This window comes from Trichechus manatus, unplaced genomic scaffold, assembly GCF_000243295.1.
Source record: "Trichechus manatus latirostris isolate Lorelei unplaced genomic scaffold, TriManLat1.0 scaffold00111, whole genome shotgun sequence".
NCBI classification, from domain to species: Eukaryota; Metazoa; Chordata; class Mammalia; order Sirenia; family Trichechidae; genus Trichechus; species Trichechus manatus.
This window is the reverse complement of record NW_004444047.1, coordinates 4,931,160-4,956,076: the sequence shown is the minus strand read 5'-3', so window position 1 is coordinate 4,956,076 and position 24,917 is coordinate 4,931,160. Positions and strand designations below refer to the sequence as shown.

Genomic DNA, 24,917 nt, shown 5'->3' with positions numbered 1-24,917 from the left:
GCCCTGTGACTAGTATGCGGTTTGCGGGGATTGGTCAATAGACTATGCAAATGAAGTGTCTGAGGCCTACTGAGAGGGGATGGTCAGTTTGTGCCCCCCACCCCGGGAGGGGCCATGCCTTGAAATTGACAAGGAGTTGTGTATATAAGCAGCCAACCCCACAGGTTTTTGAGACAGGAAGAAGCAGAGAGAGGAGGCAAGGAAACTCCTAAAAAAGCTGTAGCACGGGCCATGGGTTGTTAACACTGAAGACAGCGAGAAGCCCAGAAGGAGCCCAACGGCAGAGTCAGCCGCAACAGACAGATAGCAGGGACAAGAGGAGCCTGTCCTGAGGGGGCCGAGAGGAGGCCTGCACAACCCAGAGGAGCTGAGAGAGCTGTCCTGCCCTGAAGAAGGGAGGCTTTGCCTGCATGCTTCCTGATCCTGAGTTGTACCCTGTTCCTTAATAAATCTCTTAACTGTAAATACAGTTTGTGAGTTCTGTGAGATGTTGCAGCGAATTGCTGAACTCAAAGGAGGGGGGAGGGAAGAGTGCTGATGGGAGGGAGAGCGGTCGGTGTCAGAGGTGGAGTGGTACAGCAGCTTGGAGAATGTGGAAATCTGGGATGCACTTGACCTCCGCCTCACAGGAGTTGGCTTTGTGCTGATTCTTAAATTTGAAGTTATTCATACACCCTCCTTTTTTTTTTTTAGTTGTACTTCAGGTGAAGGTTTACAGAACAAATAGTTTCTCATTAAACAGTCAGTACACATATTGTTTTATAACATTGGTTAACAGCCCCAGGACATGTCAACACACCCCCTTCTCGATCTTTTTTTGTGTGTGTGTGCGTGTGTGTGTGAAAATATACATAGCCAAAGATACACCATTTCAAAAATTCTTACATGTACAATTCAGTGACATCGATTACATTCTTTCAGTTGTGTTGCTATTCTCACTTCAGATGAAGGTTTACAGAATAGAATAGTTTCTCATTAAACAGTACACATGTTGCCCTGTGACAGTGGTTTACAACCCCACTACATGTCAGCATTGTCCTTACTCAACCTTGGGTTCCCTATCACCAGCTTTCCTGTCCCTTTTTGCTTTCTAGTCCTTGTCCCTGGACTGCTTGTCCCGTTTTGTTTTGTGGGGCTGTCCATTTCCTGGCTGAACGGTGAACCTCGGAAGTGACTTCACCTCTGAGCTAAAAGGGTGTCTGGGGGCCATTCTCTCAGGGTTTCTCCAGTCTCTTTCAGGCCAGTAAATCTGGTCTTTTTTGTGTGTGTTAGAATTTTGTTCTACATCCTTCTCCAGCTCTGTCCAGAACCTCTATTGTGATCCCAGTCAGAGTAGTCAGTGGTGGTAGCCAGGCACCATCTAGCTGTACTGGACTCAGTCTGGTGGAGGCCTTGGGAGCTGTGGTCCATTAGTCCACCCTCCTTTTTAATCAGATTTTTCTCAGTTCTACCCACTAAAAGAAACTGTATCATAGGTGCACGCCAAAAGACGACACCTCTTGGGATCAGAAACATAAATGTGCGCATCAGAACCCCGGAAAGGTAGATCTGGGATTATCGGGTGATCTAAATGGACTTGTGAGCCCTGTGGGGATGCCAGGGTACCTCCCGCTTCAAGCCAGGAGGACAGTCTGCTCCTGGCCAGGGCCCCTACCCCCGCTGAGTGTCCGAGTGTGATGGTTGATGGGTGAGATGTCACTTTGAGAAGTCATCGTGTTATTCTTGTGAGAGCACCGTTGGGTCTCTGGTGTGTGCCATCAGATGTCATGCTGCACACTGGGTACATAGTCTCCCCTCAGAGAGTGACAGAGCTGAGGCCTTTTCCCCTAATCCTTCTGAGGCAGGGTGGATGATGCAGCACCAAGAGACCGGGCATGTGCACAGCGCGCTTCCTCACGGGGCCAGGCCGCAGAGAGTAGCTCAGCTGGGCCTTTCCTGGAAAACTTCTGACTTCTCCCAGTGAAACTGCACTAGGCCTTCACAGCTCTCTTGTCTACACTGGGTGACCCCAGAGCTTCGTCCTTGCGTAGCTTGCTCCCTCGGTCCCTCAGCCCTGCTGCACGCTCAGGGCACGTTCACGTGATTACACCCTGCCTCCTGCCTCCAGGCTCCATGTTTTTGCTTCTCATTCACACCCTCACCCCCTGGGTTTCTGACGGGGGGTACTTAACCGTGGTCAGCAGCACTCTCCAGCAGCCTCAGCCGCTCCCACAGAATCACTGACGCTTCATCTACCATTCCTGGAGGGTCCCCTCCTTACTCCCCCCCACCCCAATCTCCTGGCTCCTCCCAGTTCACCCTTTGCTAGTGACGGAAGTCTCAGCTGGGCACCCAGGTGAATTAGGATGGGTTGCATGTTCTCTTCAACTAAATTATCAGCTTCTCCAGATGGGGACGGTGAGGTTGTCGAAAGAGACAGGCTCTGGGTTCTGCTCTGGCCTCGGTTTCTCCATGTGTACGGTAAAACAGTAATTTCTGTTCCTTCCCAGCTGCTCTGAGGAGTCGATGAGGTCATGGGTGAAAAAGAAGCTTCATTGTGGCAGCTGTCGTTCTTGCAGCAGCTAGCCGAATACTTTGTTGGGGTTTGGACGTCATACTTCGCCAGGAGGGCAGGAGATAGTGTAGTGCCTATGATCGCGAGCTTTGGTATCGGGTGGTCCTGGCTCTGACAAGAATACCACTTCATACGATTACTGCGGGATTAAACAGAGTAAAGTCAAAGTGTTCAGCAAGGCACCTAGCTTAGTGAACTGAACTTTGTCGTTGCTGATGCAAGTGGCAGCATTTATCAACTCGATCTCTTTCTTTTTCAGGATCTGAAGATAACTGGAAATTTATCTGGCTCCAAATTCTTATGCAAGCTGGGAATGACTAACCAGCAGGTGTGAGAGGTTGAGAAGGTTCACATCCCTGCCACGCTGGGAGAGATCACTCCGTTTCTGTAGGTGGAGCCGGGAGCACCATGAGTACAGTGAGTTTCATCAGCTTCTGAACTGTATTTCATTTTCAGGGCTGAGCAACTGCCTTATTCCGTGTGGCACATTAATGGGAGTTCCATAAAGATGCTTCTAAGTAACCTAATTCTTGAAAGAGTGTGCACCGGGGACACCGGCAAAGCTACACCAACTTGTTTGTCTGCAGCTGACTTCCAGAGTGTCTAGGATGGTCTTGTGACCCTGGCAGACAGAAGTCTCATTGCAGGGCTGGGTTTGGATGTGTCCTACCTTCAGTGCAGCTGCCAATGTCTTAGAAGTAATAGGGTTCCTTTATTGAATCATTCAGAACCAGTACAGTTTCCCCTTCTATTTTATTTCCCGTTGGCCCACTGTGAGCATATTGGTAATAACCCTCAGTGATCACTGTAACTGTTAGTTGGAGGTTTCATCAGACCTCATAAGCAGTTCTGGTGTGGGGTAACCCAGATGTCACCTGGAGTCCCGAGGCTCTAGAGAAGATTGCCTGAAGACCCCCTGCCCCTGTTTACTCCCGGCCAACAGTCAGAGCCCACTCGCCAAGGTTGCCCCTGCCAGATGTTCCTAAGCATCTATAGCCCAAAACAGCTGCTTCCAAGGCAGTGAACGCCTCTCCAGTGGACCAGATGTTAAAGAGCCTTGTATTCTGTTTCTGCACTCCAGAGTTGCTGCGGATGATGCAGGGAAGGTGGGGGAGATGAAGTTAAACGAGCAGCTCTCAGGCTCCTGTGACCTGCTCGCTGACCACTTGACCCCTGTGAGGCCTCTCCCTCTTCTTCCTTTTCCTGACCACCCCTGGTCCTCACTGTGCTCTAGGCTCACTGCTGATATCTATACCCATCCTGCTCAGAGAACAAAAGCAAAGGGCCTCTGCTTAACTGGATCCACCTTCCTGGATGTGATTTAAATAGCCACCTTCCTCTTTGCTCCTTAGTTGCAGATTGCCACTGAGCTGGCTGTAGGGAAGTGGTACTCTGAGCCTTGGCACCTTACCCATGAAGCCCCCAGGCCTACACAGGAGGTACCAGGACAGGCAAAGCCAGGGAAGAATGAGGTCAATAACTGGGTAGTGACCAGATGGCCAGTTTTAGCTCCAAGTTGGGGGCCTCTGAGGGTTCTGCTAGTTAAAAAGGAGGAACGCTGAAAGAATACAAGAGGACAGATGGGAGGTCTAAACAAATATTCCAGGATGAACTGAGCCTGGCCCTGCGGTATCACGTCCCTCCTGCCTGCTACCTCAGTGAGTTCCCACGGTCCACCCTCTGAGGAGAGGCAGAGGAGGGGAGTAGCAGGACAGGAAGACTCTTGGAAAAGAAGATCCAGAGATGGGTAGTCCGGGCAGTGTCTCCACAGAGGAGGTGATATTTGAGGAGGTTCTTGAAAGCTGTGTACAAGTTGACCAAATGAAGAAAAGGAAGAGAGGCTGAGGAGAACCCAGATTAAAGACGTGGCGGTGCCAGAAGAGCAGCCGTGGGACTGGGGTGACGAGTGCTGAGGCGGGTGTGGGTGTGTCCAGGTGACCCGTGACTGCTCACTGGGCTCCCTCAGTGGGGACCGGAAACAGCACAGGTACCTGGGGTGGGGGCCTGAAGGGTTCTGTTTCAGCAGTGGCCAGTAAGGAAAATGTGTCTGCTGCACAGGAAGGAGGACACGAGACTCGGATAAAAGTAAAGGACGCTAAGCAGTCTGTCTGCTGAGGAACCCACAAAACACTGGCAGCAGAACTCAGCTGAGTCCAGAGGCTCTCTCGGGAGTTGGGAACTACTGCCAGCACTTGCCTCTGGCCCTGCCTGGGGGTGCACGTGCTCCTTGGATCCAGGGGGGCGCTGCTAAGCCCCACTCCGTTTCCCAAATTCCTCAAGCTGACAGGGTAGCAATCTGAATCATAGAACGAATTAGGCCTCTCTTCGTTGCCTGGCGAGGGTTGGGTTGAGCGGCTGCTCTTGGGTCCTGTGCTGCCTGTCATCATCCCGTCCTGGCACAGCTGCCAGGACAAAGCGGCAGTCAAGCCACGATGGGAAGCTGGCCCTGGAAAGGCGAGTAAAGAGTCCCTGGGTGGCATGAAGATTACACGCTCAATGACTAGCCAAAAGGTTGGCAGTTTGAACCCACCCAGAGGCTCCTCGGAAGGCAGGCCTGGCGTCTGCCTCTGAAAGGTCACAGCCTTGAAAACTCTGTGGAGCAGTTCTGCTCCGCACATGTGGGCTCCCCATGTGTTGGAATCGGCAACTAACAACAAGGCAAATAAGGAATTAGAGTAATAGTAGGATCTTCCATCTACGCTTGGTGCTTTATCACATTATCTCATTTAACCCTGTCACAGTTCTGCAAGGCAGGGGCTGGCGAGGCAATTGAGGCTTAAGAAGCTCAGTATCTGTCCCAGGTCACCCAGTAGGTAGGTGTTGGGGCTTCGTGAGGGGCAGCAGGGCAGGGTGGGAATAACAATGTGGCAGGCTTGTCTTCTTTGAGGACGGCTTCAGGGAAGCACATTCCCGGTTTGTCTTTGGGGCCAGCACTTGGAAACTCTATGAGGCAGTTCTACTCTGCCCTGTAGGGTTGCTAATGAGTCGGAATCAACTCGACGGCAACAGGTTTAGGCCAGAGATGCTGGACCGTATTGGCAAGCCAGCAACCCAAGGATGTGGGAGAAAGACTGGTTCAGAATGTAGGCACCTGCAGACCACTGGGTCCCAGCCAGCTGTGGGTCTCAGAGCCAGTGAGAGAGACTTTGATTCTAAGAGTGTGAATCACACTTGATAATGCCCTAAATGGTTAGAAGCCACATTCCCACTAGCTTTCCTTAACTGATGCTGTCAGTTCTGAAACTGAAGTTATTTGGGCTAAAAAACAAAAAAGGCTTAATAAGACAGAACACATGTTCAAGGAAGAAAGGGGCCTGTAACATTTGGTTAAAGGAAGAACATCCACTGCCAAGGCCAAATCCTGACCTGGACCAAGAGGATGTGTCATACATCTGACATACTGATAATGTGATACAATGATAATTTTATTTTACGGAATTTGTGTTCACTGTATTTTGGGTGGTTTCTTCCTTTGTAAACAGTCAGTGTTCTAGAATCTCAAGTTTTGAAAGGACCCCAACCTCAGGTCTGCTCCCTGGCCTCCTATGGCATTTCGTAAGTCGAAACAGTCCTCATTGTTGAGCTTTTCTTCTACTTAGACTTCTTGCTGAAATCATAAACAGTCAGGAGCTCATGTGGATGTTTTATTCTTTTCTCCTCAATACCCTCAGAGAAAGCGTCGTGGCGGAACTGTAAGTTCTAGACAAACCCAGAAGCGAGCTCGGGAAGCATCCTCCACACCCGAGATGGCCGTGGAAGCAGAACCCATAGAACTTGTGGAAAGCGGTAAGCTCACTTTCAGTACCGTGGGCATGGGGAGAGGTGGTGTGGTGGGTGGGCGCAGACCCCGTGGGTGTCCCACACTGCCGTTGACCAGCTCTGGGGCCCACTTCAGGTTCTCTGACCTCTCCGAACCTCCGCTGCCTTGTCTGAGACAGGTTTCGCTCACGACCTGAAGCTGACTTGGGGAAAAGCTGTATTCTGTCCCTTTTGTGGTACCCTAAGACCCCCTCAGGTTTTGAGACCATCAGTCAGCTGGAGTAACCATTCAGCCCACTGGGAAGCTGCAGCAGGGGAGTGGGGGCTGCCCCTGGACCCTCCTGATCCACCAGAAGTTGCTTTGCTTGGTGAAGTGCTCGGCTTTCCTCCTAGGTTTGTCATTAAGACAGAAGGTTGCCCAGGGAGGCAGGCTTGCGGCAGAGCCGCCTGTGAGGGGTGGGCGTGGTGGAGGCTGAGGCTGGCTGTGCCTCTGTATAGGGGGCAGCAGAGGCCTGCACCAATCCCTTTGCTCTGCAGTGAGGTTGTGTTTGTAACCGTGATGTCTGAAAACTGGTGTTTAAAGAGAAACCATGTGGTCTGAGATGCGCTTCAGGCCCACACCCAGAGTTATGAGTTCTCTGTGCTGTCTCTGGTCACTGAGTTTCACGTTTAACAGGGAATTCCTAAAAGGCCTTGACTGTGAGTACCTCTTCACTTCTTGGCCTAGAGGCTAGGATCCTGGCCTCCCTTCCCTGCATCCCTAAAGCTGATGCCCTGGTGTCTGAATTCTGCCCTTAAGGCGGGTCTGGTGTAGGAGACTCCAGGCAGCCATTGAAAGAATGAGATGGTTCTGTATCAATTACATCGACTAGCTGTGCTATATTATGAATTTATTTCTGTCAGACTTCTTAATACAGTAGGTAAAACAAGCTAGAATCTAGTAAATGCACTGCAAGTCGCTTTCTGCAGATATTACCCATTGCCGTCAAGTCGGGTCCAACTTAAGTGACCCTGTAGGACAGGGCCGTAGTGCCCCATAGTGCTCCCAGGCTGTACATCTTCACACAAGCAGACTGCCACATCTTTCTCCCTCTGAGTGGCTGATGGCTTTGAACTGCTGAACTTTGGGTTAGCAGCCAAGTGCTTAACGACTGTACCACCAGTGCTTCCCAAACAGATAATGAAATATACGCTATTCCCAAAAATTCTACTCTCATGGAAACAAAAATGGTTGTAAGCTTTTTTTTCCCAGTTATCTACATAGATGAAAACTGTACTCCACCGCTCACTCCCCCGCTGGTGTACTGCTGTTAGCAGTTCCTGGCTTTAGCCTGTGCTCACGTGGGCATGCGTAGTGGACCTAGGGCTCAGGAGGGCAGGCTGCAGGTGTGTCGAAACACCCCCGTTCTCCATCCAAGCTGGGGAGCACGTGAGAGAGAAAGGGAGATAAAATGCCTGCTTTAGAACTGATGGGGTTGCTGAGCTGAGCATGGCTAGGCCTGGGGACCACGTGGCTGCCACACTCAGCACACAGGCAGCGTGAACAGCCTGGACCAGCCAGCTGGTGGTGGCTTCCTCGGCTGAGCGGGGCAGAGGTTGTTACAGGCCAGCTGCTCCCAAAAAGGAAGGCCCTGGGCCAGGGTGCCCTGTGCCTTTTCCCACCCACCGCAGTCAGGTTAGTCACTGCCTCTGCATGTGAAGGAGCACGTAGGGTACAGGCGTAGCCATGTGGGACTGTCACCCAGGGCAAGAGGTATGCACACACACACCGTCCTGATGGTGCACTTGGGAACACTATCCACCTGCTCACAGGAAAGGTGTGTGCTGGCTGTCGCCCCTGAGAACGGGGCTGGTCCTGATGTTCTTTGCACTCGACGCTTTGGTTCTTTCAGTTTGTGTAAACCTGCACTGCTTTTGTTCTGTTTTCTCTCTTATATTATGGGGAAAACATGCACACCAAAACACCCACCAACACAACCTCCACGTTTACAACTCAGTGACGTTGATGACATTTCTCACGCTGAGTACATTATAACTCTTCTCATCCCAAACATTCCACCACCATGAGCATAAATTCAATGCCCCCAAACAAAAACTCCCCCTTTCCGCCTCCCTCCCACGCCGGTAACTTCTGATAATCTTTGGTTTGTATGTATTTGCTTAGTTCACGTAAGTGAGATCATACCATGTTTGTCCTCTTGGACTGACTGACTGGCTCAGCATGTTGTCACGGTTCACCCAAGTTTGGCGTCCTGCACTGCTTTGCAGTCATGTTGCTAAGGCTCTACCTTCCTCCTAATGCTTTTTAAATGCTTTCATTTGAAGCTGGAGACGAGATAGTGGACCTCACCTGTGAATCCTTAGAGCCTGTGGTCGTCGACCTGACTCACAATGACTCGGTGGTGGTAAGTGTACGATGGTGAGAAGGGGCTATTCCTGGCTTGGGGCCGCTGGCCAGCGCCAGTGTCTGAGGCCTTGGCTCCAGCTTGTCCCAAAGAAACACTTAGTCATTCGACGACTGAGCCCCAAATGGGAAGTGTTTCAGAAGAATCGTTTGCTGTAGCTGTGTTGCATATGGACAGTAGATCCTTGTGACCCTGGTCTTTCCACAGCTGGGCACAAAGACAGTTTTGGGGAGAGTGCCAAGATTACAGGCCCCACACCTCCCCTCTGCCTGATTCTGCAGTTTACGTCAGCCGTGTGACCTCCCTAAAGCGGGAGTAAAGCCATCTGTAGGTAATTGTGAGGATTAAATGAGACCCTCTATTTGAGTGCCTGGCTAGGGTGGGTCCCTCCCAGCTGCAGGGACGGGACATTTGCTCAGCACTGCACTTAGAAATGCCTGGAGTCCCAAGAGCAGCTGCCAGTGAATGTGGTCCCGGGGGACACAGGTGCCCTGCATTGCCACCTGATGCCTGAGCATGTTGTGGCTCCAGGGAGAGCAGGGCCTGGGCCGGCTGCTTTGTCCCCTCCGCTGAGATGAATTACAGATTGATAGGGTGGCCCAGGCCCCACGTGCGCCTGCAAGGAAGGAGACTCTGGGTGGTCAGAGGCCATTCAGCAGACCTGTGCCACGGAGCAGGGGCCACACGCCTGAGTGTGGGGTCTGGGAGGCGGGATGGCCTCTCTAGAGGATGCCACTTTAGCTATTCCTGACCTAATCTTCTGGGATTGTGGAGCGGGGAGCTGGTGACACGTTTCAGTGTTGTGGAAGTACAGGCAGGCCCTGCTGAGGGGCGTGCGGTACCAGGGGGTGGGGTGGGGACTGCTTGAGCCTCACTGGTCACAGGGCTTGGGGTGACCTGTAGGCTGTTGCTTTCTGATTGCGCTTAGAACCTCAGAATAGGGCTTCACCGAGAAGCGCAAGATGCAGCAGCAGAAGAAAAGGGGAGGGCAGACAGGCTTGACAGGTTTAGAGTCTGGTCTCTGGTTGAAAACCACTGGGCTGTCCTATCCAGATCCCAAAGGGAAGGCAGCTGCCCTTGCTGAGCAGTCAGGCTGCCCCAGTGTCTGCTGAAATCGTAGCCTGAGGCCAAAGGGGACATTAGCTAAAACCAGTTGGCTGTCCTGTCCAGATCCCACAGGGAGGGCGGCTGCCCTTGCTAAGCAGTCAGGCTGCCCCAGCGTCTGCTGAGATTTGTGCTGAAGGCCAAGGGGCCATTAGCTCCTCAGCAGGAGCCAGTAGTTTCCCTGCAGATTGGTTAGAACTTTCTGGGATACACGAGGATGAGCTTGGGTTTAGCTGTAAGTGGTCTGCTGGGGCCTGACGTATGTGTTTTCTCAGATACATTTACGCATACAGCTTTGCTGCAAAATCTCTAGGGCTCCCTGGTGTTCTGGAAAGATAGCTTAATTTGGTACCTTGGCTGGAGCCTACAGCCTAATTGCTGATTAACTCTTGAAAGTAGTGGCAAGTCCTTATTTTCTCAGATACTCAGTGACCACCTGTGGTGTGGCTGATCTCTCTGCCAGGCCCTGGGGAGCGAACTGGAATTGTGGCACACTGCTGAGAACAGTGACTGACGTCTTTTGGGTGACAAACTGATGTCATGATGTCTTCTTCCAGGCCGCTGAGACTACTCTCACTGCACAGGCTGCTTTCTGGCGCTTTCCTGCCTCCTTCCTCCTCCTCTGGGCTTGGGCTCCATGCTCTGACAGCCCCTCCCCCTCCCCCCACACACTTCACTTGGGGCTGCCTAGTTAACCCTTGTGGGGTCTGCAGTCCGGAGAATCCTTGGGAGATGGGGGAGACGAATGTTGGAGCTGGGAGTGCTGTCCTGGGGGTTGGTAGATGGCCAGAGGAAGCACACTTTTTAATTGTGGCCAATCTGTTGGGTTGCCCGGTAGTATCCCACTGTGGTTTGAATATGTGTTTTCCTGATTACGAATGAGATTGAACACCTTTTCATGTTTCTTGGTGGTTTGTTCTCATTTGTGAAGGGCCTGTTGAAATCTTTTTTCCACTCATTGTTCCATTCGGACATCTGCCCTTTTTTCCCCTGATTTGTAGGAGTTCTTTGGAAGTTACAGATGGGAACCTGCCATTAGTTCTGTTTTGTGTCTTCTCCAAGGTTTGTCACTGCATTCTTTTCCTGGTGTCTGTTGACATACGGAAGTCCTTAATTTTAATGTAGTTGAAGTTATCAGTTTGTCGAAGAGATCATTCCTTACCTCATACCATAAAAATACATTCCTGTTCTGTAAAACGGTTTATTGTGTTGCCTTTCACGTTTAGGTTTGTAATCCACGTGAATCAACTTTTGTGTATGGCTTGAGATGGGGTTCTTTCATGCCTCTCAGAAAAGTTTTAATGATTTTGCCTGTAGAGGTTTTGCAAATCTTTTACCAGATTTATTCCTAAGTACAGGTAGTCCCCGACTTAAGATGTATTCTAGTTACAACACACACTTACGACCATCTTTTTTTTTTTTTGTACATCTTATTGTTAGCATTATGTAGTGTGTATGATGTCTCAGCATGTAAATTGCTGATGTCATCATTCTCAAATGTTATCGTTCTCAGATGTTCACTCACAGGTGTTCAAAGATGAGGTTTATAAAGATAATGATAATGAAAACTTCAAAAAAAAAAATATTCAACTTACATCAGAACCGACTTAATTGTCAACGTAACCGTGTCCTAAGTCAGGGACTGCCTGTACATGATATTTTAAAATGCTATTAAAAATGGTATTTTAAATTTTCGTTTTCATTTTTTTCCACATTATTTACTGATATAAAGGAAGTGTAGTCGATTTTATCTATTGATTTTTTTTTTAACCTAAGAATTCCTAATCTGCAAGTCTTTGAATTTCTATGTGTTGTTGTTGTTGGGTGCCCTCGAGTCGATTCTGACTCACAGCGACCCTGTGTACAACGGAGCAAAACACTGCCCGGACCTGCGCCGTCCTCACAGTCGTTATGATTGAGCCCATTGTTGCAGCCGTTTTGTCAGTCCGTCTTGTTGAGGGCCTTCCTCTTTTTCACTGACCTTCTACTTTCCCAAGCACGATGCCCTTCTCTAGGCACTAGTCCCTCTTGATAACACGTCCAAAGTATGTAAGACAAAGTCTCTCCATTCTTGCTTCTAAGGAGCATTTTGGCTCTACTTCTTCCAAGACAGATTTGTTCGTCCTTCTGGCAGTCCGTGGTGTATTCGGTATTCTTCTTCGCTAATGCCACAACTCAAAGGTGTCAATTCTTCTTCAGTTTTCCTTAGTCATTGTCTAGCTTTTGTACGCATATGAGACGATTGAAAACACCGTGGCTTGGATCAGGCGCACCTTAGTCCTTAAATGACATCTTTGCTTTTTAACACTTCAGAGAGATCTTTTGCAGCAGATTTGCCCAGTGCAGTGAGTCTTTTGATTTCTTGACTGCTGCTTCCATGGCGTTGATGGTGGATCCGAGTAAAATGAAATCCTTGGCAACTTTAATCTTTTCTCCATTTATTATGATGTTGCTTATTGGTCCACTATGTATACAGTCATATTGTCAGCAAATAATGACAGTTTTGGATTTTTCCCATTTTCTCCCCCTTTCCTTGCTGCATTGGTGAGGCCTTACTTACAATACCAAATAGTGGTGGTGATCGTCACAGATACCCTCGTCCCGTTCCAAATGTCTGATAAACCTTTCAGAGTGCCACCATTGAGGAAGAGCTTTGCTGTAGGTTTGTTGTTGTTGTTCATACGCCTCATCAGATTGGAGAAATTTTTCTCTATTCCTTGTTTGGCTACAAGTTTTTATTGTGAATCAGTGTTGAATTTTAATAAATGCATTTATCGAGGTAGTTTTTTTCCCCTTCAGTATGTTAAAGCAGAGAATTACACTGTTTTCTGTCATTAACCAATTAAACTTATTGTGGTCCTGATGTACCCTCTTTTTTAATACTGTATTTTTACGCAAATAACACACACCATCTACCTTTGACAGCTGCTCCCACTCCTCACAAGATACTTTCAGAAGCACTGCTATGCCAATTTTTCTTACATATTGCTATAAAAAAAAATCTCATGCTTATGAAAATACCTCATGGCAGCGGGGAGCAGTTGGCAAACAAACGTAGAAAGCACAAATTGCTTGCGTAAAAGTACGGTATATTGCTAGGTTCAGTGGCTGATGTTTTATGTATGATTTTTGCATCTGTAAAATGGTGGGAGTAGTAGTAGCATCAGAATCTGTCTAACTTCAGGGAGTATAATGACCAGGGTCGGCCTAAAGCTGATTCCCACAAGGTAGAGGTCAGACATACCTCCACCCTCCAAACTTTTTACCATTTCTGACACCAGCTGTCCGTTCTACAAGACTCTCTATTTCTCTTCTGGATTTGATAATCTGTTGTAAAGGCCACACAGAACTCACAAACCATACTTATAGTTAAATGGTTTGTTGAGGAACAGGGTACAACTTGGGATCAGGAAACATGTAGGCAAAGTGTCCCTTCTTCAGTACAGGACAGCTCTCTCATTTCCTCTTGGCCTTGCAGCCCTCCTCTCAGGACAGGCTCTTCTTGGCCCTGCCGCCTCTGCCACTGAGCCCCTTCTAGGCCTCTCACTGTTGTCGGTGTTACAGCCCTTGACTCGTGTTACAGCTCATTTGGGAGTTTCCTTACCTCCCCTCTATCTGTTTCTTCTCTTTTCTTTCTTCCTTCGGCTGCTTTTCCTGTCTCAAAAACTTCTATGGTGTTGGCTGCATATATAGACAAACTCTTTGTCAATTTCAAGGCATGTTCCTCCCACCAGGACCATGAACTGACCTAGGCCACAGATACTTCATTTGCATAGTAGGCTACAAACACTTCATTTGCATAGTCTGCTGACCAGTCCTTGCAGGGTGCATACCAATCACAGGGCAGGCTGCAGCCCAGGGCCAGACAAAAAGTATCAAACTGCAAGTTGTTTACAGCTTACCCAGGAGACGTCAGTCTCCCTGGACAAAAGGGACAAACCTTCTAGGGTAGAAAACTAGGGCAAAGGTAATTCCTCAGGGCTTAGAGAAAAAAATCTCTCAAGCTGTTTTCCCAAAGAACCGAGGCAAAAGGCCATATAAAGGAACTCATGTCACCATAGCGTCTGTGTTTTATGAGTGAGACTGGTCTGTAATTTTTCTTTTGTATACATTTCTTAGAAGGTTTTGAGATCAGAGTATTGCTAGCCTTATGAAATGAGTTGGGGAGTCCACCACCTTTTTCTGTTCTGTGGAAGATTTTCTAAGATTGGAATTATTTTTTTCCTTGAATGTGTGGTAGAGCTCTACAGTTTAAGTGTCTGGGCCTAGCATTTTAATCTGTTTTAGTAATTTAGAGTTTTTAGGAATCTGTCATTTTCATTTAAAATTTTCAAATGTATCAATATAAATTTGTTTATAGTGTCTTCTAATATTTCTGTGGAATCTGTTGTGGTGTCTTCTTTTTCATTTCTGATATTAGTTATTTGTGTTTTCTGTCTTTTTAGATTAGTATCACCAGAGATTTGTCAGCTTTATTAGATCTTTCAAAGAACCAACTTTTAGCTTTGTGGATCCTTTCTCTTGTAAGTTTGTTTTCTATTTCATTGATTATTTCCTTCTTTGTTTATTTTGCTATTCTCTTTCTAACCAGGGCTACGAAACGGTTCAGTCATGGCCATCGTAAACAAGGGCAGCGTACATGTTGCATGGCAACCAAATCTGATGTCCGTCGGATTTTGACTTGAGAGGAAACAAACAGTAGTGCCCTGCTCAAAGATGGCGGCCGACTGCACTGCTTTGAATGTTTCAGGAGTCTGGTGCAGGAGATTGGATTATTGGCAGGACTGTGGAGAGTGACACGCATTCAGAGTGGTGCAATTGGCCGCCGTCTTTGAGCAGGGCACAGCTGTTGATTTCCTAGTCGGGTCAAAGTACAAGGGGCAACAGATTTGGTTGCTATGCAGTGTGTATGCTGCCCTTGTTTAAGATGGCCATGACTGACCTGGTTCGAAGCCCTGTTTCTAACATATTAATTTTCATCGTTTTTTTTCTAATAAATGCATTTAAGATTATATCTCCTTTAGCTGCATTTAACAAGTTTTGGTATGTTGTATTTTATGTTCAATTAAAAATATTTATTAAATCCTTTTGATGTCTTCTTTGACTCATGGGTTATTTAGAAGTATGTTTCTGAACTATAACACTTACAGGGATTTTCTTATCTTTTTTACTGCTCATTTTTTTACATTGCATTGTGGTCAGAAAACACATTTTGTTTGAGGTCATATCTTTAAAATTTGTTGACCTGCCCCTCACCCACCAGGTCTCCTACCTTAGGCCTGGGCTTTGGTTTCTGCCTTCTGCGAGGCTTTTGAAATCACGCTACCGTTTTTTGAGACTCTTCTGTGATGTCCTACCTCCCTGGATTATTGGTTTCCTTTCACTTGTGACCTCAAAACCACTGCAAACACTTCCATTGAGTCGATTCCAACTCATAAACGACCCTATAGGACAGAGTAGAACTGCCCCGTAGAGTTTCCAAGGCTGTAATCTTTACAGAAGCAGACTGCCACATCTTTCGCCCGCGGAGCAGCTGGTGGTTTCGAACTGCCAGCCTTTTGGCTAGCAGCTGAGCGCTTTAACCACCACACTACCAAGGCTCCTAATTTTGACTTGGTCCTTCCTCTTTTTTATTACCTTTTATTTAAAAAGAAAACTGCTTTATCTTGAATTTTGTTGTTCTCAGTGGGAAACTTGATCGAGATAACATGCTTCAGTTTAGGGCATCTCTGCTTATTGTGCCAGGCTCTGCTCTGCCCACTGCAGTGCATGGTGGACAGGAGACACCCTCCTCTCTACAAAACCAGGTCTGTGAGGACAAGGCTGTTAAACATGGTATCTGCTTGGGTTTTTTTTCTTCGTTGAATTTCAAGATTGTTTCTTTTAAAATCAGGCTGATTTTCCTGGAACCCTTTTTGGTCTGTTTCCATAGTGTACTTGTGAGTCATGCTGTTGTGTTTATAATCTGTTTCCTGCCCGATAGGGCATTCAGAGGCTGCTTTAAAAGAACCTGTTCAATGGAGCACTCTTTGCAGACAGGGCAGAGTCCTGTCCATCTCTCTGGGTGTAGTAAAGGGTAGGATGGGCACCCAGTTAGTGTCAGAATGAAGGAACCAGTGTGATACATAGAGTAAAGAAACGAGCTTAGCCATTAGGCCCAAGAATCGGGGCACAGCTGCACATGCAGTTGGTGGGGATTGGTTGCTTGACTAGAACGTTAATGCCAGCGTGAGCCTTCCTGAGTGTGTCTTTAGGAATTTGTAGGTTAGTTGAGACAGGTGCATACAGTTCTTAATTAGCCTCACTTCAGTGCAGGAAAGCCCTGGTGGCACAGTGGTTACGAGCTGTGGCTGCTAACCAAAAGGTCGGCAACTCGAATCCACCAGCCACTCCTTGGAAACCCTATGGGGGAGTTCTGCCCTGTCCTGTAGGGATCGCTATGAGTCAGAATTGACTTGACAGCAATAGGTTTTGTTTTGTTTTTGGTTTTAGTGCAAGGAAAGGCTCCGAAGCCCTTTCAGTGATTTAAAAGCTGCACGTGCTTATAAAGGTGATTGTGATGAAGAATTTCTTGCAAATAGTGGTTTAATCATTTCAAAGCAAAGGCAAATTTACATAACATTAAAGGACAAGTACGAGTTGTCCATAAGTTGGAGGTTCGTGACCCAGGGACTGCCTGTAGTCTGCCGTTGTGTGATGTGTGCACCTTCTGGATGGAAAGCGGAGCCCTGTATGCGCTGTAGTTGGAGACGGCTGTTTTCCCGTCACACAACGTGCACTACCGTGAGGGGGAGGTCATCTGAAGTCCTCTCAGTGGGTGTGCATCCTGAGAGATGCTGGGGATCAGCTTGCGTACACAATGAGTCCAAGATTCCTGCTACTTGATTCCAGAAGGTTCTTTCTGCCCCAAGGTGCTGCTGCAGCCACAGGAGATCCCTAGAGTGCCAAGTGTTCTTCGTGTCCATTAGAAAGGGAAGGGCCTCTGTGCCCTACTGACTAGGACCCCGTGACGTGGCTGCCAGCGTTTGCTGGGGTTTGAGGCTCATGTGTGCTTCAGAAGGGACGCAGGGTGACCGACCTGGCGCCAGTACCCAGAGTGCACCTGCTGCGGGTCTTTCATTCTCCAGATGCCAGTGAGGATGCTTAGGACCCAGAGAGGAGGAAGGCCTGGTCCTGCCTTGGGGAGGGACAGGCAGGGGCCGTTCTGGAACAGGGTACCTTCACTTGTCTCCTAGTGCTTTCTGGCCTCTGCTTTCTCCAGAGTAGGGAGAGAGAAGCCAGACGCAAGGTTAAGTCAAGTTTCAGGTCCCGGGCTACCCTGCTACGGTACCAGCTCAACTGTTCAGACCAGGGGCCTGGTTAATTTTGGTGGTGGTGGTTTTTTGTTCTGATTTTTCGCTTCTGTGAAAGGCCTCTGAGCCAAACTAGAGGCCCTGGCGCTTGTGTTGTACCTGCATCCATTGGGTCACTCATTCAGTTGACAGTCTTCCCCCGGCCTCCAGCTCCTGTGGCAGGCAAGCACTGTGCGGCTACCTGCAGGACCACAGCCCAGGGCGGTGGAGCGATGCCTGCCTCTCGGGATCCTGGGACGTGATGTGGTGTGGCTGTGGGTGGAGGGAGTGCCGGCAATGAAGATAGTGTCTCAGGCCCATCAAGTGGAAGGTTGCACAGGGGTACGGAAAGGCCCAGGGCATGGATAGAGGAGGCCCAGGCTGTGGTGCCTTGCTCACGCTGCTCCTTAGGCCAGAGGCCCGGTCGGCCACCCTGAGCTCTTTTATTATTGAAGGTGGAGGCGGTTAAGTTCCCCAGCAGCAGGCAGGCTCTCTGGCCTTCGTTCACACAGCAGTGATGTAGGAGCACCCACCGTGTGCCAGGCAGGTCCTGGGCACTGCATCTACAGAGCTCGCACCTCCAGGCAGGGGTAGGGGTGGGGTGGGAGGGGCACAGTGTTCAGGTCTGATCCCAGAGGCACACTGACTCATGAGGGCCTGTGGAGACCCAGTTCCCACGTGCTGATTGTTGGGGGACAGGATCGTCCTGTTAGCCATCTTTCAACCCCCTTCAGGTATGCGGACCTAGTCAGTGGTCCGTCTTGGCAAAGGCCAGTGGGGTGATGTTGGGGCTCTGGAGAGTCCAGATCATCCCTGCCCACAGCCGAATCTGCTTCTGCTCCCAGCCAAATCCAGGGCTTTCCCCAAGGGCTGGCACTGTGGCCATAGCCTCCCTTTTGAGATCCCTTTTCAAGACTTCACGTGGACAGCTTCCTTCTGCAGCCCAGGCTTTCCTTCAAGTAAATGCGGTCCACCCACTGAGGTTGGCTGGCTCTCCCCACTCTCTATAGCCACTTCGGGCATGGGGGAGGATGGGGGGCACCTTCAGTAGCTCCAGGTGGGTGAATTGTGTTCCCGTCTGCAAAGTGAAGAGCTTTATACGTGCTGTCTTCCTGGTGGTCATCTGTATGTCAGGATTTAGTTTGGGAAACAGAAACCACTCTAGTTATTCTTCAGCAGAAGGGGGTTTTCACATGGGAAGATGTGCTTACCAGGCATTGAGAAGTCTGGGGGAGCAGGCTCTAACATAGGGCGCAGTACTTCCAGGACGTCTCAGCATGAGCCAGCAAGGAAGCAGCCGCCTCTGCCCAAGCAGGGGTCTTTGAATTCAGGTAGACACCACTGCGGCTAGTTTTTAGGGGAGCGGAGCCTGGGCCGGGGGCGTTGTTCCCTCCACTAGAGTTGCCCCTCGATACCCATAGCGAGTCTGCCAGTGACAGCCTACCCCCACACTCACCCTCTGTGTGTGTCACCCTGTGAGGCGTGGAGAGCATTTTGCCAGAATAGTTCATCACACATGACGCCCAAGAGGGAACAGGTGTGCTGCCGGGGAGGCCTTGAGATGGACAGGTAGGGAGAGTGCTGAAGGGACCTGGTTTGGAACTGTTGTGGGAGAAATGTAAGCTCTGAGCCATCAGACCAGGGCTTGGTCAAGTTCTCGTTACCGTTTTTTTAGGCCTCAGGTACGCTGAATTAAATTGATGACGGTACTTGGTTTGTGCCGCTTGCACGATTGGTCCACACTTGGCCCACTGCGTGGTTTTGAACAGTGTAGTAAGCACCGCAGCCCCACTCCTCCAGGTGAAGGCTCAGCCCTTAGTTGTAGCTGTGTCGCCTGTAATCTTCCCACCGAGAGCATGTGGAGCCTCACGGGCACCACTGACTGAGCACGTCTCCCCGGCCTTGTGCCCAGCATTCGGGTCTCCTTTACTCCTCACGACAACGCACTGAGGTGGCGGCCGCGTGGCCCCTGAGAAGGGTAAGTGCCATCCCAGGTCACGAAGCCGTCTGGGGTGTGCTGAGGTCTGTGCTCACACTCGCAGGCTCTGCAGACCCCCTCATGCCCACACAGACTCCATCGTCACACATGTGGCGGGGAAGCACAGTGGGCTTGGTGTCCCTCAGGGGAGAGACCGTGCCGACAGTCGGCTGTGAAGCACAGAGACCGGGTGAGGGGCCCTTGGCTGACCACAAGAGGCGGGCAGGTCTGCCGCTGCCAGGTGCTGGGTGGGAGCAGGGGTCGGGGGGCCTTTCCTCACAGAGGGGTTCCGTAGTGTCTCACACATGTGAAGCAAGAAATGCTTCAGTTTTGTCGTGTAAGAGAATTTTTTTGTAATTGAATATTTTACGTCAAACTGATTGCCTCTTTCCTTTTTTTTTTTTTCCTTCCCTTTAAAAGATCGTTGACGGTGAGTGCCTTCCTCTCGTTTTTCTGGGGATTTGAGCGGAGACGGGCCGTGGCGAGGGCTGTGATTCTGGCAGCCCTCGTCAGAGGGTCCTAAAGGGGCCCAGGAGGCACAAAGGGAGACATGAGGGTGTTGTGCTGCCGGGGAAACACAGCCTCCAGCGCTGCGTCCTGCCTGGGGGCCAACTGGGTTTGGAGGGACCTGACAGTCTTAGAATGTTCCACAGCTCAGGCCCCTCTTGTGGGGGGGTGGGGGTGGCTTCTCCTGGGAAGACGGGGGGCATGGCCTCTGTGGAGGCTTGGGGGGACCTTTAGGGTATAGTGGGGCACAGCAGCAGTTTCTCCGGGGATCTGGATGGCCTTTCCAAGGCAGGGAACGAGGGCCACTGGAGGCACCAGGGTGGGCTGGTGAGGAGGTTGAGTGGACCAGGGAGGCCCAACCCTGACAGTCACCTCAAACTTTAGAAAGGAGACGGCCCAGGAGGAATGCGAGGAGGCTCCGCCAGGACCACGCCGACAGCTGTGTGGTGAGCAGTGACGATGATGAGTCGCCCAGAGACGGAGATGTCTATGTGACCCCACACACACCCAGAGGCACCAGGGAGGAGGGCACAGCCGGACTCAGGTACAGAGCGGCCCACTCAGCCGTTGTCAGTGAGAGAGCGGGTTGGGGGTGGTTGCAAACACTGTGGCTCTCAGCAAATGCCGTGAGCTCCTAGGTCTAGGGGGCTCACCTGAGCAGTCAGAGCCTGGCGCAGAGCTGGGGTTCAGCTCTTCCTGTGGTAACCAGGCTGGGCCACTAGTGAAGAACAGACACAGTTCCCCGCTGCCAGCACCAGAAACGCTGAGTGTCCTCTGCCCAGCTTTGCCCAGGGTTCACCCTCTTGAGGTCGGAGGTGGCAGTGTGGCGCTGGCGTACGCTTGTGGGGGCTGGGGGCTCTGAGTGAGCATAGGGGGGTGTGAGGGCAGGGCGACTCAGAGTTGTTAGCCTCTTCTTTTGGTCCGATCTCTTCTCCCTCCTCACCTTTCTCTGGCCTCCTGCATCCCCCAGAGCAGTCGGCTCCCTGCAGGTCTGCTGGGCAGCTGTGCTCACACGGGGCAGATGAGGCCAGGGAGGGCCTGGCGGAGGCTCTCGAAGGGGCTGGGGGCTGCTTACGTGCAGCAGCTACACCACATGGTGAGTGCTGGTTTGCTGAGACACTGATATGACTGACACCCTGTGGTTTCAGGCCTTCTGGTACCGTCAGCTGTCCGATCTGCATGGACGGGTACTCAGAGGTAAGCGGGGAAGGAATTAGACCAGATAGAAGGCTTTGCAGTGGGTGGGGTTTGACATACCTCCTTGCAGTTCCACCCAGGTCAGCAAGGGGTTGTCACAGATGTGTGTCTGCCCAGGGAGAACGTGCTGGCTCCTCCTACTCTGGACCTCCCCACGCGAGTGCGTCAGCTCCGTGTGCCCCCCATCCTGGCCCTAAGCAGAGGCTGCTAGTGTTTTCTGGCCCGCCCTGTGCCCAGTATGGCAGCCCTGAACCTCACTGAGCCCCTAAGGGTTCCGGTGGCTGTGGCCCCTTGTGGCCCTCTCGAGCAGCTGCTGCTGCTGCGGGGAGACTGTAGCCCCTACCTCCTGCTTTCGGTTTCTTGGAAGAGAAAGCCCCAGAGACCCCACACACTTGCCCAACTGAGCCCCTGGCCCTGGCTTTTTCTGCGGCAGCCCCCCGGCCCTTCTTTTCTTCTCACTTCCCAGTCTTAGGAATGGGCAGGGGTTACCAGAGTCAACTTACCTCCCTTTTTAATGTTTTTCTAGATTGTGCAGAACGGACGTCTCATTGTTTCTACAGAATGTGGCCACGTCTTCTGCAGCCAGTGCCTCCGTGATTCCCTTAAAAATGCTAGTACCTGCCCAACTTGTAGGAAAAAGATCAACCACAAACGGTACCACCCAATTTATATATGAAGCGTACAGTGCTGCTCAGGAGAGACGGAGGGACAGACAGCACGGCTGGATTCTCCCCACAGCCTGCTGCAGGATCTGTGGGTTGTCTGCCTCCGATTTCCCGAGCTCAGAAAGACTCTTTCAGAATCAATGCCTGATGATGTCCACTGCTCTTTTGTTTCCAACCCCCTCAGATCTTTTTGCTGTCTCCAGTTTGATGCTGTGAGGCTGAACCGAGGGGCCTTCCCAGACCAGGGTCTCCATCTCGGCTGCTCTGGGGTGGCCTGGTTCCAGGCTGGGAGAGAAGGAGTCAGGCCCACTGGCCACCCTGCCAGCCTGTGGGCCCAGGTTCCCTGCTCCGGGGCCTCACAGGGCTTATGGGCTGGCCCACACAATGAACTTGAGAATCATGGTTCTAGCCTCATTCTGGAACCTGCATGTTTGCCAAGAAGTGGCCCCCGTCACCCAGCTTCCTGTTGGCATTGTCACCGAGGGACAGTCCCTGGGCAGTGATCGAGCAGGTCTGCCTCGGCTTTCTTGGGCCTGCCACCTCTCATCACAGCCACCCACCAGTCAGCCAGTCTGCTCACTACACAGCGACCAAACCAAACACAGCCCACCTGGCTGAGGGTCCCAGCTGCAAGAGTGGCCCAGGCCCAGGCAGCCTGGAGGCCCTGGCAAGACCCACTACCGGACTCTTTCCTTCCTGGGGAGTCGGGGGCAGCTGTGGTTCCACCTGCACCTTAGCTTGGATGGGCGGTGATCTCTGCAAATCCAGAGAACCTCTGCAGGGCAATCCCCCATTTCCTATGACTAAAAATGTGCAATAAAGCTGTTCTTTACTTCTCAGCAGCCCAGGAGATGTAGCACTGTTAGTCCCCTCAGAGGCCCGACAATGCCTTGGAGCAGTGCCATCCCTGCCCCATCTCTGTTCACCAACTGTTCTCAGGAACCTTACCCATGCCCCACAGGTCTCCACCTGGCACAGGATATGCAGGGTCAGCAGGTGGGCCCACAGTCCGGGTCCTCTCTTTTCTGATAAAATCCATCCTGTGCTCACCACATGTCCTCTGGCCTCAGTTCCCGTGGTGTAGCATCTGTTCGCCCGAGCACAGGCTCTGGGAGGTGGTAGCAGTAACCATGGCCTTATCAGCCGCTCGCCTCCACACCGTTGCCCAAGTTACTTCTGCCCCTTGTTTTAAAGAACTTCGCCCCGCGTGACCTCAGCGGAGCCACCAACTTGGCTTCTCACCCACACACCCGCCACTTGACAGTTTGTGTCAGGAGCGGCTCTGCTGGCTGCCTGGGCTCTTGACTGCTCCGTGGGTTTGGCTGGTGGAGCACAGCGGCATCGCCTCCCCGGGGGCCCAGAGAAAACCCTCTGAGCTCTCCAGGGTGACTGAGCTGCCCTGGGGGGCAGAGTGCAGAGGCCTTGTGGTGCCAGCCTGCCTCCCCCTTGTGCCCTCCTCCCCAGAGGACCTCAAGCCAAACCAGAAGCCTTCCTGGTGGGGGAAGGGCCGCTCCGGCTTTGCTAGCAATAACTGACCTTCAGCCGACCCTTCTGAAGGAGCAGGACTCGGCACAGAATTCACTTTACCTGGGGTGAAGGAGTGTCCCTCTCAAGTGAATAGGTGTATTCTTCGTTCTTCAGCTGTTCGGCTCACTTCCAGTGTGAATAAAAGTAATAATTTTCTACTTGGCGTTAAGGAGGGTAGGAGCATCTGGACAGTGTCTGCCCTCAGACTGGACGTGGTTGCAGTTAAGTTCCTTCCATACTTCATGTAAATGCTTTTTTCTCATCTTTCAACGATACCCAGATTTGAGGAACCCATTCGACCAATTGACTTAATACCTGTGCTGACACCCATTTCAGAATGTTTTCAGTTTATGCTTCTGTCCTAAATTAGGGGAAAATGTGCTTAGTTTCCTGTTTGAATACTGCAAAATAGGAAAAGGTTAACGCGAAAACGAGCCCCTTCCCCTTCCTCAGTGTACATAGGTCACGTTCCTTTTTCACCATCTGAACTGTAACCGCGTAGGGCAGTTGGCTTTGGACTCCTGCTCATCTTAAAGATGGAAATAAACCATTCATCTGAACCAAGTGTGTTGTATTCATTTTAGCTTTGGAACCAATTTCCCCCCCTTCGCAGAGGTGTGTGGTTCTCACCCACTTTGCCTTTAGTGTATTTTGCCTCGGTGCGGGGCGGGGGGAGTCCGCTCATCTGGCTACCGGCCCAGAAGCCAATGCATGAGGTGTTCTTAGAACAGGGCCCACAGTCCAGGCCCTAAGATCCCTGAGAGCAAGGGGCTGGTGCCCGGCCGCGCAGGAGAGCAGCCCGAACTCTGCCATGCCCCTCACACCTCCTGACCACAGAGCCCACCTTGCATAGGGAGCCATGGCCCAGGGGTGTGTGCTGTGCCAGATAGCTTCTGCCCTCTCCACGCCTGTCCAGCCAGCGATCTGCTGGGTGCCTGGGCCTCGGGGCAAATGACAGCACTAACCCTCAGAGGCCTACCTTCTCTTGGAGCAGACCCCAGAGGCACGAATGCCTCCACACCAACACTCACTGTGAGGTTATGCTCCTGGCCCTGCGCTTGGCTCAGATGTGAGGAAACCAGCCATCCTTACAGAGCATATGTTAGTGCCAGAGACAGCCAGGCAGGCCCCCCGGATCGCTGGATTACAGGAGAGCCTGAGGCTGGAAGTTGAAGCTGCCATCCTGGAAGCTGAAGAAAAGGCCTCCGGGAAAAGAGGCGAGGGAGGATCCTGAGCAGAGACCCCACGCCCAGAGCCTGACAGGTACTGTAAGGGACCTTTCGTTGGCACACAGTAGGGCCAGCCAGCCTCTGGTAACTGAGGGGGTTGGTTGACGAGACACTTCCTGGGGGGCTACCCAGGGCTTGGCCAATGTCTTCACCCCTGATCCAGGAGCCAGATGAGGCCTCTGTCCTGGAGGAGCCCAGGGAAGCCAGGAGGGCCCGTGAGTGCACGGAGCTGTGTCTCCATCAGTGGTGCTGCAAGAGGAGGGAGGCCCAAGGCTGCCTGCGGAGGGGAGCGGGTAGGGTTTTTGTTTTTAATTATTTTGTTGTTGAGAATATACATCAACAATTTCTACACACAGAGTTCGCTGACATTGATTACATTCTTAGAGTTGTGCAACCATTCTCTCCCTTTTCTGAGTGGTTCCTCCACCATGAACATAAAGGCACTGCCCCATACGGTTCCTATTAATATTTCAAGTTGCTATTGTCAAATTGATCCCATATAGATAGGTTTTTTATTTTTAAAACGATGTCTTACCTACATTTTAATAGTTACATATGTTACCAAGTAGAAATGCAATTGATTTGTTCACGTTAATTTTTATTGAGCATGCTTGCCAAAGTCTCCCATTCTAATAAAAATCTTCATTCTTTCGGGTTTTCT

General features: G+C 50.9%; 1 protein-coding gene across 2 annotated transcripts in view; it reads left to right on the top strand.

The window, feature by feature from the left end:
* The window catches only part of RNF4 (ring finger protein 4), a 37,765-nt gene extending 14,191 nt beyond the window's left edge, over nucleotides 1-23,574 (top strand). For both annotated transcript variants that reach the window (XM_004383515.2, XM_023737979.1), the window contains exons 2-8: nucleotides 2,814-2,971; nucleotides 6,226-6,340; nucleotides 8,639-8,718; nucleotides 19,552-19,561; nucleotides 20,023-20,182; nucleotides 20,787-20,835; nucleotides 21,362-23,574. In XM_004383515.2, the coding sequence (XP_004383572.1) occupies nucleotides 2,963-2,971; nucleotides 6,226-6,340; nucleotides 8,639-8,718; nucleotides 19,552-19,561; nucleotides 20,023-20,182; nucleotides 20,787-20,835; nucleotides 21,362-21,511 (573 nt within the window). In that variant the 5' untranslated portion in view covers nucleotides 2,814-2,962 and the 3' untranslated portion in view covers nucleotides 21,512-23,574. The remainder of the gene's footprint in view (nucleotides 1-2,813; nucleotides 2,972-6,225; nucleotides 6,341-8,638; nucleotides 8,719-19,551; nucleotides 19,562-20,022; nucleotides 20,183-20,786; nucleotides 20,836-21,361) is intronic.
* The last annotated feature ends 1,343 nt before the right edge of the window (nucleotides 23,575-24,917 follow it).